This window comes from Notamacropus eugenii, chromosome 2 (genome assembly GCF_028372415.1).
Source record: "Notamacropus eugenii isolate mMacEug1 chromosome 2, mMacEug1.pri_v2, whole genome shotgun sequence".
Classification (NCBI taxonomy): domain Eukaryota; kingdom Metazoa; phylum Chordata; class Mammalia; order Diprotodontia; family Macropodidae; genus Notamacropus; species Notamacropus eugenii.
The window spans coordinates 444,289,523-444,304,187 of NC_092873.1; the positions used below are offsets into that span (position 1 = coordinate 444,289,523).

At 36.4% G+C, this 14,665-nt stretch overlaps 1 protein-coding gene across 4 annotated transcripts in view; it reads left to right on the plus strand.

Moving 5' to 3' along the window:
* The window catches only part of F13B (coagulation factor XIII B chain), a 42,653-nt gene extending 31,771 nt beyond the window's left edge, over positions 1-10,882 (plus strand). For 2 of the 4 annotated variants that reach the window (XM_072648314.1, XM_072648315.1), the window contains 4 exons: positions 3,648-3,854; positions 6,966-7,148; positions 8,235-8,445; positions 9,817-10,882. In XM_072648314.1, coding sequence (XP_072504415.1) covers positions 3,648-3,854; positions 6,966-7,148; positions 8,235-8,445; positions 9,817-9,850 — 635 coding nt within the window. In that variant the 3' untranslated portion in view covers positions 9,851-10,882. Of the gene's footprint in view, positions 1-3,647; positions 3,855-6,965; positions 7,149-8,234; positions 8,446-8,497; positions 8,641-9,816 lie in introns of all 4 variants that reach the window. The other 2 variants (XR_011975593.1, XR_011975594.1) reach the window with 2 other exon arrangements.
* The last annotated feature ends 3,783 nt before the right edge of the window (positions 10,883-14,665 follow it).

Below are 14,665 nucleotides of genomic sequence, written 5' to 3' on the forward strand. Positions count from 1 at the left end.
AGATTCACCAACAATGAATTAGTTGTCTGTCTTTCCACAACCCCTCCAATATTAGCATTCCCATCTTTTGTCATCTTTACCAATTTGTTAGGTATGAAGTAAAACCTTAGGGTTATTTATGATTAGTATTTCCTTTCTTATTAGTGATATAGAGAATTCTTTCATATGGTTGAGAATAGTTTACAATTCTTCATTTGAGAATTTTTAGTTCATATCCATTCATTGCCCGCTTATTTACTGGAAAATGGCTATTGGTCTTATAAAATTCTTTTAATTTTCTATATGTCTTGAATGTCCAATCCTTATCATAGATATATGAGTCAACGATTTTCTCCCAGTCTGTCATTTCACTTCTTATCCTAGATGCATTAATGTTTTTGTGCAGAAACTTTTAAATTTCACTAAATTAAAATGATCTATTTTGTCTATTATAATTGCTTTTTTTTTGCTTAAGAATTTACATTCTGCCTATAGTTGTGAAAGGTGTATGAACTGCTTCTCTCCTAATATTATTGTGGTATGAGATTTGATACTCAGGAGATCAAAGGCAGAAAGATCTAGGATTATTGACTTTGGGCACCTTGGAATTTCATATCCATTTTGAATGTATTGTGGAGTATGGTAAAACATTTTGTCAAAGCTTAATTTTGGCTAGACTGTTTCCAGTTTTCCTAGCAGGTGAAAGCATCCACCCAGTGGTGAAGGATCTTCCCACCACCTGGACATCCAAACACAATTGTTTCATGAGATTTATTACACATACTTTTAAATGTTTATTAACTGACAAACTGTTAATGTTTAATTACTAAAATTGATGATTGGTCCTTGAGCCAGAACACTGAAATTAATATTTAATCCTTTTAATATGTTGAAACTGGGCTATAGTTTATTGCAGTAATTGAAGTCCATTGTAATCTTTAGAGAGATAAGTGTTAAATTCCTATTAACACTGAAAAAATACTTTATTGAAAAATATTTTATTAAGTACTTCATTTCCATCCAAAAGGCAAGAGCAGTTTGTATTTTGTTTATTCTCTGGAACTCAAAGTAATGTTAACCAAAAGTTGAAGAATTCTGTTTAGGGTAGTGTTTTCCTGTAGGAATCATTTCAGATATTTTTGCATTTAGATAAGACACATATTACTTGAATTTTTCTCTGATAAGAATTTAAGGGCAGGTGGAAACTTGCATGATTTTTATTTTCGGGAGTAATGTTTAAAGTAACTCATAAATTGTTAATAGGTTTTATTTGTTTTTTAAATTTAAAAAAAAATTTAAAAATGAATTCTAAATTCTCTTCCTTCCTTCAAATGTCCCTCTATCCACTTAGAAACAATCAACATGACACTAATTATACATGTGAAATTAAGCAAAGTATATTTTTATATTAGCCATTGTTGGGATTGGAAGCTCAATTCCGTGTGGACGGTCTTGGGCGGGTAAAAGTGGGACTTCTAAATCTTAGAGTCTTACGAGGCCCTCCATGAACAGCGGGGATTCGAGAAGGTCAGACTGAGCTAGCTCAGCTAGCTCGGGTATTTCCGCCTCTCCCCGGGAGATACGTGATGGGTGGAGTCTCCCTGCCCTCGAGATTGTCCCGGATTGGAGCACACCTAGTTACCTAACAGCATGGTATTGAGATGCAAACTGTGTGGCTGAAGGTTAAGTAGGATTGAGGAAGCCTGAAAGCTCTCTCTTAGCACGTGTGGAGCCAAGAGGACAGTAGGCTCCGCTTTCCTTCTTTCCTCTCTCCCCTCCCCCTCTCTCCCCGCTTGTACTTCTACTTCCAATCTCTTAAGCTTAGCCTCCTTAGGAAATCTCCCCCTCTTCCTCCTAAGGAAGACCCTCCTGCACTTGTAACCTAGACCCTGAAATAAAGCTCAACCCTTGTTCGACTCTGGAACGTCCTTTTTCTCATATGTGCATCCGGCGTGGCCAGCCGAAGACCTCGGGAGGTGAGGTAAGAAAGACTCGGGTAGCCCAATACAGGCCTCTAGGCCTGACAAGCCATATTACAAAAAAAAAGCAATTTGTACTCAGAGTTCAATAGTTCTCTGGAGGTGGATAGCAGTTTTTTTTTAATCATGAGAACTTTAAAACTGTCTTGGATCATTGTATTGATCAGAGTAGTCAAGTTTTTCATAGCTGACCATCATTATGGCTTTGCTGTTACTGTGCACAGTGATCTTCTGTTTCTTCTAACTTCATTTTGCTTCAGTTCATATAGGTCTTGTCATGAGTTCTTTTTCTTCTGAAATCACCCCACCATTTCTTATATAACACAATAGTATTCCATCATAATAATATGCTGCAACTTGTTCAGCCATTCCCCATGTGATGAGCATTACCTCAATATCCAATTCTTTGCCACTACAAAAAACGAGCTTACTATAAATATTTTGGTACATATAGGTCCTTTTCTTTTTCCTTTGTTTTCTTTGGGGTAGAGACCTAGTAGTAGTATTGCTGAGTCGAAGGGTATGCAAAATTTTATAACACTTTGACCATAGTTCCAAATTGTTCTCTGGGATGGTTGGAGCAGTTCACAACCCCACCAACAGTTTGGTTGTTGTCCTTTGTCTTCAAAGAGGACCAAAATGACATCACATTGTAAAGTGAAGTTTCAGTGTGTCTGACTGTAGCTGATCAGACCAATAGGACCTTGGAATGCCCTACCACAAGTTGGTCCCTATGAATATTTGGAGTGCATATCCCAAATTTGTGCATCTTACATTTACTTTGTGCTGTCTCAATTCTGCTTTGCTCAAAGAGCACAGCACCTTTTCTGATGTGGGCACGCCATGCTGAGCGATCCTGTGCCAGTGTCTCCCATGTTGCACAGTCAAATCCAAAGTTTTTGAGAGAGACCTTGAAAGTGTCCTTGTATCTCTTCTTCTGACCACCAAGTGATCGCCTGTCCCATGTAAGTTCTCCATAAAATAGTCTTTTTGGTAAGCATACATTTTGCATTCAAACAATGTGACCAACCCATTGGAGTTGAGCTCTCTGAAGCATAGATTGAATGCTTGGCAATTCAGCTCGAGCAAGGACTTCAGTGTCTGGTACCTTATCCTGCCAGGTGATCCTCAGAATCTTCCTAAGACAGTTCAAATGAAAGCGATTCATTTTTTTGGCATGGCACTGATAGACTGTCCATGTTTCACAAGCATAAACAATGAGGTCAGCACAACGGCTCTGTAGACTTTCAATTTGGTAGTCAGTCTAATATCTCTTCTCTTCCAAACCTTTCTTTTCTTGGATCCCATGCTTCAGAGTGCATGGGCTCCAAGGCTTTAGGAGAGACAAGAATGAAGGAAGTTAAGGGAAGACAAGGAAAGAAAATGGAAGGGAAATGAGGGGAAGGGAAGGGAAGAGAAGGAAAAGGCCTGTTTAGATTGCAAGCTTTCCAAGCAGGACCATTTATTCCTTTGTCTTTAGTTACACAGCCCATAATGGTGCAGTTATGAGTTCTAAAAGATAATGGTTTGTGCATGGGATGGGTTCCATCTAGACTCATCTACTAGTACTATAGCCAAAATGCCCACCATTTTTAGGAAGACTCTCTAACATAAGACATAAATTAAAATAATGTCCCAATGTGGGGAAAAAGTATGTGAAATATGTAAAGCTTTTTTTTTGTCTTTCAGAGCCCTGCATTGTTAATGCTAATTATATGAAAAATAATAACATAGAAATGAAGTGGAATATTGAAGGAGAGAGATACTTTTTACATGGTGATAACATAGATTTTATATGTAAAGAGGGATATGATTTATCTCCATCAACTAGACCTTCTGAACTGACAGTACAGTGTAACAGAGGAGAACTGAAATATCCAACATGTTTAAGAAAAGGTAGGAGTAATTTTGACAGTTTCCTATTAATCCAAATATCCCCAGCTATATTTAAAGAATATGACCTTGGACAAATTATTCAATCACTCTAGACCTCTGTTGCATCCATAAACCAAGGGTTTGGGCCAGTTCAAATCAGTACTCACCTATCAAAACTACAGTAATTCTCACATCTGGGGCAAATGGGAATAAGGGTGAGGAGGATGGGTAAGACCTTAGTGAGAAAAATCAGACATCAGGGTGCAAGTCCCATGGTGGGAGAAACCCTGGGACATCACTCCTTTGGGAGACTTGTAAAGTTCTGTATTAAGGGTGGGCTCAATACCAGCACCCTAAAAGTTCAGGTTCAATGTTGAGACAAAATGAGGCAAGTCATTGAAGACCTAGCAAAAGAAGGATTACTTAGCTCTATGTAGCAAGAACATGCAATAAGGATACAATGACAATGTGACTGATATAAATCACCAATAGATAACACACAGATTGGAGAGTAAAGCTGGAGTTTATTATACTCAGAGCAACATGATGGATTTCACTGGACACTAACTAATGAATCAGTGAGCTCTGAACATAAGTTTTAGCAACCTTATATATAATGTGAATACAGTGGCAGGATGGGTATAATGGGATTTTCCACATCAGAAAAGAGACAATGGAGGTGGAAGATAAAAATGTCTGCATCAGAAAGATCAGGGAATTAGCTAGTTAAAACTAGAGCTCTGGCTGATGTCTCAAGCTTGATTTTTGCCAATTTCATCAGGGGGCATGAACTTCTTGCTTCAAACAAGCTGTGTAAGGAAGTTCAAGATAGAGTTTTGGGCAGAGGGGTTTTTTGGTTTTTGGTTTTTTTGGTTTTTAGCATAATGAAAACAAGAAACCTGAGACAAAAATTCTTTTATCATAGCACTTAGCTTCTTACATGTGGCCCCTTTCAACTTCATATGGAAATTCATCTGTTCAGCAGTTCAGGGTATGGTCTTTAGATATCCACCAAGTTGAAAGGCCCTCAGCCCTAATATGGTAGGATCTTTTATGGCTATAGGTAACCAGGAATCCGTCAACACAGCCAGAGGCCATCAGGAAGTTGTGTTAAAGGAGCTTGTTCCTTTTAATACCGTGTTCTGTTCTGGCTTAATCCTAACCCATGTAGGGGAGGGGACAGTGGAACCTTAATAGAGACTGGTCCCATAAACCCCCTAGGACACAGATAGGATATTGAGGGAGAGAACAAGGTAGGACTGGATAGGAATGGGGAGGCCTTTGGATCACATCTTGACAAGTTCCCAAAACTATTCAGCTTTATTCAACTTTATTCAGTATTGTAGTGTGTGTGTGTGTGTGTGTGTGTGTGTGTGTGTGTGTGTGTGTGTGTGTGTGTGTGTGTGTGGTGACTTTTCTACAAGAGGGAAAAAGGGAAGGAATCAAGCCTTTATCAAATATCCACTATGAGCCAATTACTGGGCTATGTTCTTTAAAAATATTATCTTATTGAACTGTCCATAGAGGAGAATTACCTGCCTTACTTAATTAATCATTATTTAGGTTTCTGATATTGAAAAAAATGGGTAGATTCAACTTCTAATCCTTAAAATTTTTTTTATCAGGATCCTCAAAACATATCTATATAAATGTTGAATATAAGTGTTGAAAATTAAAATAAAAAAATAAAATATTGAAAATAACAAGTATATTGCTCATGTGGTATTGGAAAACTATTGCTGTAACAAAAATGGGTTAAAGTAGAAAAAGTGTACAAATGTACCTTTGTTATTATTGAGAAGCTGTCAGTAGAAGAGATTATAGTAAAACAAGTAAACCGGCCATGTGGTATTGAGTGGAGTCAGATCAACAAGGATTTATTCAGTACCAACTATGTTCCAGGTACCACAATAAGCATTAAGAAAGCTAACAATAAAAGAGACTACAAGAAAACAAGCATACAGCCTATATACTTTAGAAGAATACTGTTAGGTGGTATTGTAAGGTAGGTACTGTCAAGTCTTCTCAAAGTGTTCTTAGCTGAAACACAGTGGTTCTAAGGCTGGGCAAAGGCTTAGAGATGATTTTGTCATAAATGAAAGGGAGCTATGACATGGTGATGGAAGAGGGCTGCAGCTACCTTCAAGATGTTAGGTGCCATAAGATGAAATTCTGGGTGCCTCTGCCCTACTTATACCTATGTACCTATTATGGGATTCCTTCTAGTTCTGTAAAGACTCTTCTTCCCATGAGGATAAATACACATCAGCATAATCAGAGATTTATTTCTGTGTATGAGCTAAGCAGTTCTGCAAGTAATTACATTTCCAGGTTATGTCCTAGTGGGCACCAACTGTAAAGGGTGGAAGACTAGGGTGAGGCAGAGGGAAGGTCAAGATCAGTAGTACACTTTGCTTTTTGTTAGTTTTATTTTTAATTTGAGGAATAAAGCAAGCATTTCCATAACAGTTCAATAAAAACGATGATTGTATATAACACTGAAAATCTACTATGTACAGATTGCAATTCCTTTCAAAAAGACAGAAAAAAAGCATCATGTAATTTATTTCTGTTTTCCTTTCCCCCCATTTGTCCATGGCTACTGTTAGTCACAAATAGGTATATGTGTGTGGACATATATACACACATATATGTAGAATTATTCTGCATATACTTCTATTTGTTAGTTGTAAAAATGTAATTCTGTAGGGCACACAATTCAATTTTATCTTCTTGTTAGGTAGTGGCTTTATGTGCTTTAAAAAAAAGAAAGAAAAGAGAAAATATCTTCTTAGAGAATAATTTCAAGGTAGGAACTAGTGAATTTTCTTTTTTGGACCAGTTGTGAATAAATACAGTCATAAATATTAAATTTTGTATGTATAAAAGCTAATTTGAATGTTAGGAGATGGAATTTTAAAGTTAATAATAAATTTAAAAGTAAGACATTATTTTGATGACATATTTGGAAACTGTAATAAAGTGTCTGAGTTTCATATGTAAAAAAAAAAATTAAATGGTTTAAAGTCTGTCTATCTTTTAATTGCCTAACAATTTGAAGAGTAATAGTATTTCTTTACTGTTTGGTCTCTTAATTTGATATAAACAATTTAAAATGATTTTTTTTTGTAGAATATGAAGGAAAGTGTGGCTCTCCTCCAGTCATTAGATATGGCAATGTCATTGGCTTATCACAAAAGAGTTATGAAAATGGTTCCTCAGTAGAATACAGATGTTCAGATTATCATTTCCTGCAAGGGTCTAAGACAGCCTATTGTTTGCATGGACAATGGACTCCACCACCGTCATGTTTAGGTACGTATTTTTTAAAATATTTTTATTCTAATACACAAGTTTTCATTATATGGTAGTATTAAAACCAAGTAGAACTTCTACCAGCTTCTTTTTGGCATTGTGTTATTGTCTGCCCAGAACATTTTGACTTCTTTTCCTACTTAGAATAGTTGTATATAGCTACATGCCTCATCATTTCTGTATTAGATATAATTTGGAGTACACTGGAAATCCATAAACATTAACATCTTAGCAGGATGTAACTGAACTTGAATTCAGAAGTACCTAAATAGAACCTTTTGATTCCCACACTTAACGATGTCACAACTCTCAGCAGCTGTCTCTTCCTCACTGAAAATCAAAGGTGAGAAGTTATCCATTACCTGATGTAGGACTAGAGTCTGAGCAGTTAATTTTAGCTGCCCTCAAACACCTTAGAAAAGGAATACCTTCCTGCCAACATCAGTCTTCAATGACTCTTTTCCTCTTTGGATTTTCTAAAGAAGGGATAAAGAAACTTCTCTTTAAATGGATGTTTACAGTTTACCTACTCAAGTGGGCAGGAGCTATCGGGCTATAGGAGAGCAAGTTCTGACCATTTTATGCTGTGTCCCTGAAAACCAATTAAGGTGGACCTGTCAGTGGATTAAAACAAAGAGTGGGAAGGACCTTTGTTGTAGGTTTCTAGGCCATAGGACCCAGCTTTAAATTTCTCCCCCCATTAGGTTAGTATTGGTAACCATAAGATATACCATTGACTTACTTTTGCCTAATTTTTGAGATCATGCTATACATATTTGTAATTAATTTCATTTTCTTGATTTCTCAATGGGGAATGGAAGAGGAGGTGAGAGGGAGAGAATGCAGGTCTTAAAATTAAAATTTATTAAATAATATTAATTATTAAATTTAATTAAATAAAATATTAAATTTATTTTCATTAAGTTTGTTAAAAATAAAATTAAACAAAATTCCATTTTAACATGTTAAAGTCATGGTATGTTAGAAAATGCCAGTTTCTATATTTGCTTAAAATTTTTTTCTTGATGTTATGTTGGTACAACTTTTTACTTTCACTGTTTCCTTCCCATCCCTTCACCTTACTAGAACCTTGCGTGCTATCTTCAACTGAGATGGAAAATAATAATTTGATTTTGAAATGGAGTTTTGACGACAGGCCTTATTTTTTCCATGGCGAGTACATTTCGTTTCTCTGTAAAAGGAACAGTTTTCTAGCTGCATCTTTTACAGAATCTGAATTGAGAGTGCAGTGCCACAGAGGGCAATTGAAATATCCTCAGTGTATTTTAAAAGGAAGGTAAGATGAGATCTCTTGGGACTATTCCTATGTTTGCACAATCATTTTTCAGTCAAGGAAGGCCGCTGTGTATAGTGAGAAGAACTCTGCACCTGGAGTCAGGAGACCTGGATTGGAATCCCACCTCTATCTCTTTATTAGCTGTGTGACCTGAGGCAAGTCATCTCATCTTTCAGACTCTCATTTTCTCCAAAGGTAAAATGGGATTAGAATGTTTGCACTTTCATACTGAAAAGGTTATTTTGAAGAGAACCCTCTTTCCCATAGTCAATATTCCATCTCCCACTTCTACATCTGTTCTCAAGTTATCCCCTCTAGCCTCCATTATCTCTGACTTTGAGAATCTTTATCTTTCTTCAAGGAGTAGTTCAGGAACTACCTCCTCTATGAAATCTCATTATTTTCCCCAGTTGGTAATGCTTTCTCTCTCCTTAAGTCACTTTGCATTTATTTATCTTTGCACATGTTTTATCCCTCCAGTAGAATGCCTGCTGAAAGGGAAGGGGTGTTTAGTTTTATTTTGTACTAGTGTCTTTTATTGTTTAGTTGAATTGAAAGATATTTCATGTAGGCTTCTAAAACTGCAAAGGAGCTTAATTCCACACCCAACTCAATTTATAGATGAGGAAACCGAGTTTCAAAGAACCTAAGTACTTGGTCAAGGTCAAGGTCAGACATTAGTCACAATGATGACATTTACCTAGGCATCCTGACATCGCATGATGTCAGTAGCGTGTCATGTATACCCTGCTTTCTTTTCTTGGGTAACGTTAAAAAAAAAGTCAAGATTAGGTGACTAGAGGTCATGGACAGCATTGACACATCTTCCAGAAGCAAAGCTGGTATTGACAAAATTCTCAGTGGCTTAACTTCGTCATCTCAATAAAGAAAATACACTAATAGTCCTAGATGGTTACCACAAGAACTAATGAATGTTTTTATCATTTTTAAAAATTTATTTATTTTTAGTTTTCAACTTTCACTTCCACAAGATTTTGAGTTCCAAATTTTCTCCCATCTCTCCCCTCTGCCCACCCCAAGACAGCATTCATTCTGATTACCCCTTCCCCCAATCTGCCCTCCCTTCTATCACACCCCTCCCTTCTCTTGTCCTCATCTCCTCTATTTTCTTTTAGGGCAAGATAGATTTCTATACTCCATTGCCTGTATGTCTTATTTCCCAGTTGTATATAAAAACAATTTTAACATGAATTTTTAAAGCAGTTCTTTGAAACTAATAGGTATATTTAACCACCTGCCTATGTTACTGCCTTATCAAGAAAAAATAATTATTTAAACAGACGGTTGATAAGCTAAAATGTCAGTAGGTAGCGGGAACAAAACTCACATATATTCTTTTTCTTTTTAAAGGATTCAATACAACCAACAACCATTAAGGATATGAAAAATGATGGAAAGAAGAGGCATGTTTGAGAGCATCATAAAATACAACATACTTAAGAAGAATTAAAATAACACTTAAAATAAATTATCATTTGAGCTGTTCACAACTTTCAGCCAAAATTATATATGCTAAACATTTTCTTATTGCTTATAAAAAGTTCATAGTATCATTGATTTAGAGCTGGAAGGGAACTTACAATGCATATAGTCTAACCCCATCATTTTATAGATGAGGATGTCCTTAAGGCTGCTGAAAATCCATACCTTTAGCACACCGGACAACCAAGTAGTGCCCTGACCAGCAGTTTTCATGTATTACATCCACACATACCTTATAAAAGTAAAATAAAGCAGAGAAAATATTTTCTACTATGCAGACATATATATATATATACACATATATCATATGTATATATTACATACATTTGTACATGTAAGCCTTTATTCATTTGATATTCAAAAATTTTGAACTACACATTTATTATGAAATTGAGATAGAGACTAAACAGTGTTTTGCTCATCCTAGAAAGAGTAAGCTCTGTCAATAATATAATCCTAGAAACTATCCAGAGGTTGTAGCAATAACTTTCTTCCAAATCAGAAATTCTCAAACTTATTTGGCCTATCATCTCCTTTTTAAAAAAAATTGCTCATCTCCCCCCTAGACATCTACTTTCTTTAACCCTTTAGTGGTTTTTAAAAAGATTTTCATCATTTAAAAAAACACAAAGGATTTTTTATAAAAAATGATGCATCTTTAATTTAATAATTTATTGTAAATTTGTGGGTTTTTTCCTGCATTGAAATTTTGATAATGCAATGTTATGCCATGTAACCATATAGCATTGTATTATAAACAAGTCATTACATGCATGTATTCCTGTCAATGCATGCTGGACTGTCCAATATTGTGTGACAGGTTCACCTGCCAACACTTGTTTGTTAAAACCTGTCAGCAGACTTAACCACTGTTTGGTTATAACTTGAATTTTGTGTATTTATTTGGAAAATAATATAATCATTATGACTTTAACTCTGTTACCCACAACAGATGAAACATGTACAAATGGTTTTTCAAAATCTTTTCATCGTCTTTCCTTATGCTCCCTTATCTTTATTCAACACCTCCCCATTGTGCCTGAGGCTACTCTTGCTCCCCACCCATTGTTGCAGCACCCCCCAGAGGGTGGTATTGTTCATTTTAATGATCAAATACTCTTTCATTAAGCTTAACAAAAATTGGCTTTAAAATACATAAATGGAAGAGAAATGAGGGAATCTTTCCAAATGTAATATGAGAAAGATCTAGATTACCAATAGTGCCACAATGAACAACTCAAGTTCTATTGTCTACTTTTGTAGGATTTTTGTTTTGCTTGATTGCCTTTGTTGGTTGCTATCATGTTAAACAGTCCTTTAAATATTATTTCTGCCATTGAGGACTTTTTCCAATTAAAAAAAGATTTGTTTATGTAACATCTGAAGATAATTCTTTATCTAACCTCTGTAGAAAAGAATACAGAGTAAAATACCTGTTATATGAAACAATATCCTATTGAATATGCCAAGGTGAATTTCTAGAGTCAGAGATCTTCTCTTGAGAAGGGATAAAAAAGAACAAGATGGAGAAGAATTGCGTATTGGAAGTAGTTCATCTGCTTAGTTCATGACATTGTATTTTCCCTATTTAATGGTCACAAAAAGTCTACTTTAAAAAATCATCCATAGGCTGAATTCTACACATTTTAGCAGTCCCCTCTTAGGTGGTCATGTAAGGTTACCAAGAATCAATAAAGTCCCATGGGAGCTTTGTTTAGCATATTTGACTGATGGTCACACTTTCAAGGTGCCTGGCATCTAGCTCTCTTCCCAGAGGTACGTTTCATTATCACAAGGCGGCAGAACATTCTATCATTAGGAGTAAGGCTTCAACTTTATACATTTGAATGCATCAATTACTAATTCATTTGGTATTTAGTTAATTATTAGCAACTGTGTACTTCAAACTGGACTATGCTTGATTTATGTGTAGTCCAAACAAGTGCATACATATTTAATCTGGTCCAATAAAGTTCAGTCTGGTCCAATCTAGTTCAACCTGCTCTGGACTTAACTGTTTCATTGGACTTAGACCAATTTAATTAAGTTCAATCCAGTTCAAACCAGTTAAATCCAGTCCATTCTAGTCCATGGTATAATCTGGTTTAATCCAATATAGCCTACAGCCTATAAACATGTTCATGTCTCTCCTATCCTCAGTAAATCTTCACTTGGTCTGTCCATCTCTAGTTCTTCTTCCTTATCCTTAAGAAAACTGTCTATAGTAGGTGTTTCTACTTCCTTTCTTCTCTTTAGTTCTGTAGCATCCTGCCAGTTCCTGAAGCTCACAATTTAGGTGTCATCCTTACTCTTTCTCAAGTTTCATACCCAGTCAAATTTACCAAGTCTTGATATTTCTACCTTTGCAAACTCTATTTTATACAACCTCTTCTTTCCTTTGACGTTGTCACCACCTTAGTAGCAACTCACCACCTCATACCTGTATTATTGGACTAGCTTGTTGGTTGATCTCCCTGCCTTAAGTATCTCCCTACTCCAGTTTATTTTCCACTTGGCTATCAAACTGATCTTGCTAAAGCACAGATCTGATCATGTCATCTCCCTATTCAATAAGCTCCATTGGCTCCCTGTTTCCCCCAGGATCAAATATAAAATTCTCTGACTTTCAAACCTCTTTGTAACCTATCTCCCTATCTTTCCAGTCTTCTTAAATCTTACCTTGCTTCCCTGAAGTACTCTGATATCCAATGACACACTAGCCTTTATGCTAACCCTTGGACATGACACTCCATCTCCCCATTACAAGCATTTCCATTGTCTGTCCCTCATATCTGGAATACTCTCTATCTCCTAGCTACCTTTTAAGTCTCAGTCAAAGTCCCAGTTTCTATAAGAAGCTTTCCCCTAATCTTCCTTAATTTCATATTTATTCTGAGGCTTCTTTTAATTTATCATATATATATATATATATATATATACATATGTATATAAATGGAGGTCTTACATATTTAATATATATCTATTTTTCTTGCACATGTTTCTTTTCATGTTGTATCCCCCCGTTAGATTGTGAACTCTTGGAATATTTTTGCCTTTCTTTCTGAACTTAGTGCTTAGTGTCAAAAGGTTGCTCTCCCTTCCTTGGGGCATTGATGCTACGTAGGCTTCAAAACCTGACTTAGAATATCAGAACACTGAAATGTTTTCAATACTCTGGAATGTTGGACTATTAAGACACCCTTTGGACTTTTTAAACTCATAAATTCGTGTAGGTTTCACTCCCTTTATCTAAAATGGAGATGAATAAAAGCAGAAACCCATTTCTTGGAGACCTTGTGGCCTTAGAGGGAGAAAATCCCAAGGCCTTCTCCTTACAGCACTATCCTCACTAGGCTCTATGAATGAAGAGGTCCCTGAATGAGGCCAAGGACAATATTCTATGACTGAAACTGACAGGGCTTTGTGAATGCCTCTGCAGCAACTTGATTATCATTCATGAATTGTTTGCCGGGTCATCAAACAGTAATGTTCCAAGAAGAGAGAAGTTGGGAATGAGAAAAAAAAATAAAAGTCATTGGAGACCTCTGCTTCTGAGGTCAACCAGTGTGTCACCAGGGGTTCTAAGTCAGAGATCAAAGTTACCCACATGTTTTTTTGCCCTGGGTGATCCAAAACCTTTCGATTTTTTTTGCCTAGTTCTTCAAAAAGGAGCTTGAAAATTTCAAGGGGAAATGAAGAATTCATAGATGTCTCTTTTTTATCTGTGAAAAAAAGTAAGATCAAAACATTTGAGTGCATTACACATTAAGCTGACCTTAGGGGAAACTGAGCATGGTTGCTAATAGGATTTTTTAAAAAAATAATAAAGCACCTCATGGCTACTATATTTAATTCAATTCCACCAGAATAAATATTAAGTATATGCTATATGTAAAAAAATTCAACACACAGCACAGGTGATTTGCATCAGCTGAGACTGTTGTGTTCATCCTTTGTTTTCAAAGAAGACCATTACATCAGAGAAATGATGACATGACTTGTACTTGGCTTTGTTCTGAGTGAGGGAAGGATGTGCAAAGTCACCAACCTTACTTTCTCCTCCTGAGCCATGTGGATTCAGTGACCAGAGATATTCATCAGGATGACTGGAGATGGCCCAGGATGTAATAGGAGACCTTGACCTTTTTAGGCTAGGCCTTTTCACGTACTCACTTAAAGAAAGGTAATGCTCATTGAGTGAATAGACCTTTTTAAGAAGAGGTCATGGAATGACTCTTGTAATGAACAACAACAACAAAAAAAAATAGCTAAATCAAACTGCGGGAGGGGGAAGAGAAACTGTTACTATTGATAATCACTCTAAGCCAGCCATTAAGTGGAGCTTGGGCAGGGACCTATTGTTGTCCAAACTATAGGCTTCAGAGTGCACTGGGTTTCAGGTTTTGGGAACACCAAGAAAGGAAAGAAAGAGGGAAGGAAGGAAAGAAGGTCATCTAGCCCATAAACCCCAAAGGGAGGAGAGAGGGGGACAGAAGGGAGAGAATGAGCTAGCTTACCCAGCTAACTGAGTCCCTACTCAGGCAGCTTGGTCCAGTCACAGGTTGTGTTCATCCTTCATTTTCAGAGAGGCCATGACATCAGAGAAATGATGACATGACTTGCACTTGACTTTGTTTTGAATGAGGAAGGGCTGTGCAAGATCACCAATCTCACTTTCTCCTCCTGAGTCATCTAGATTCAGTGACCAGATATTCAC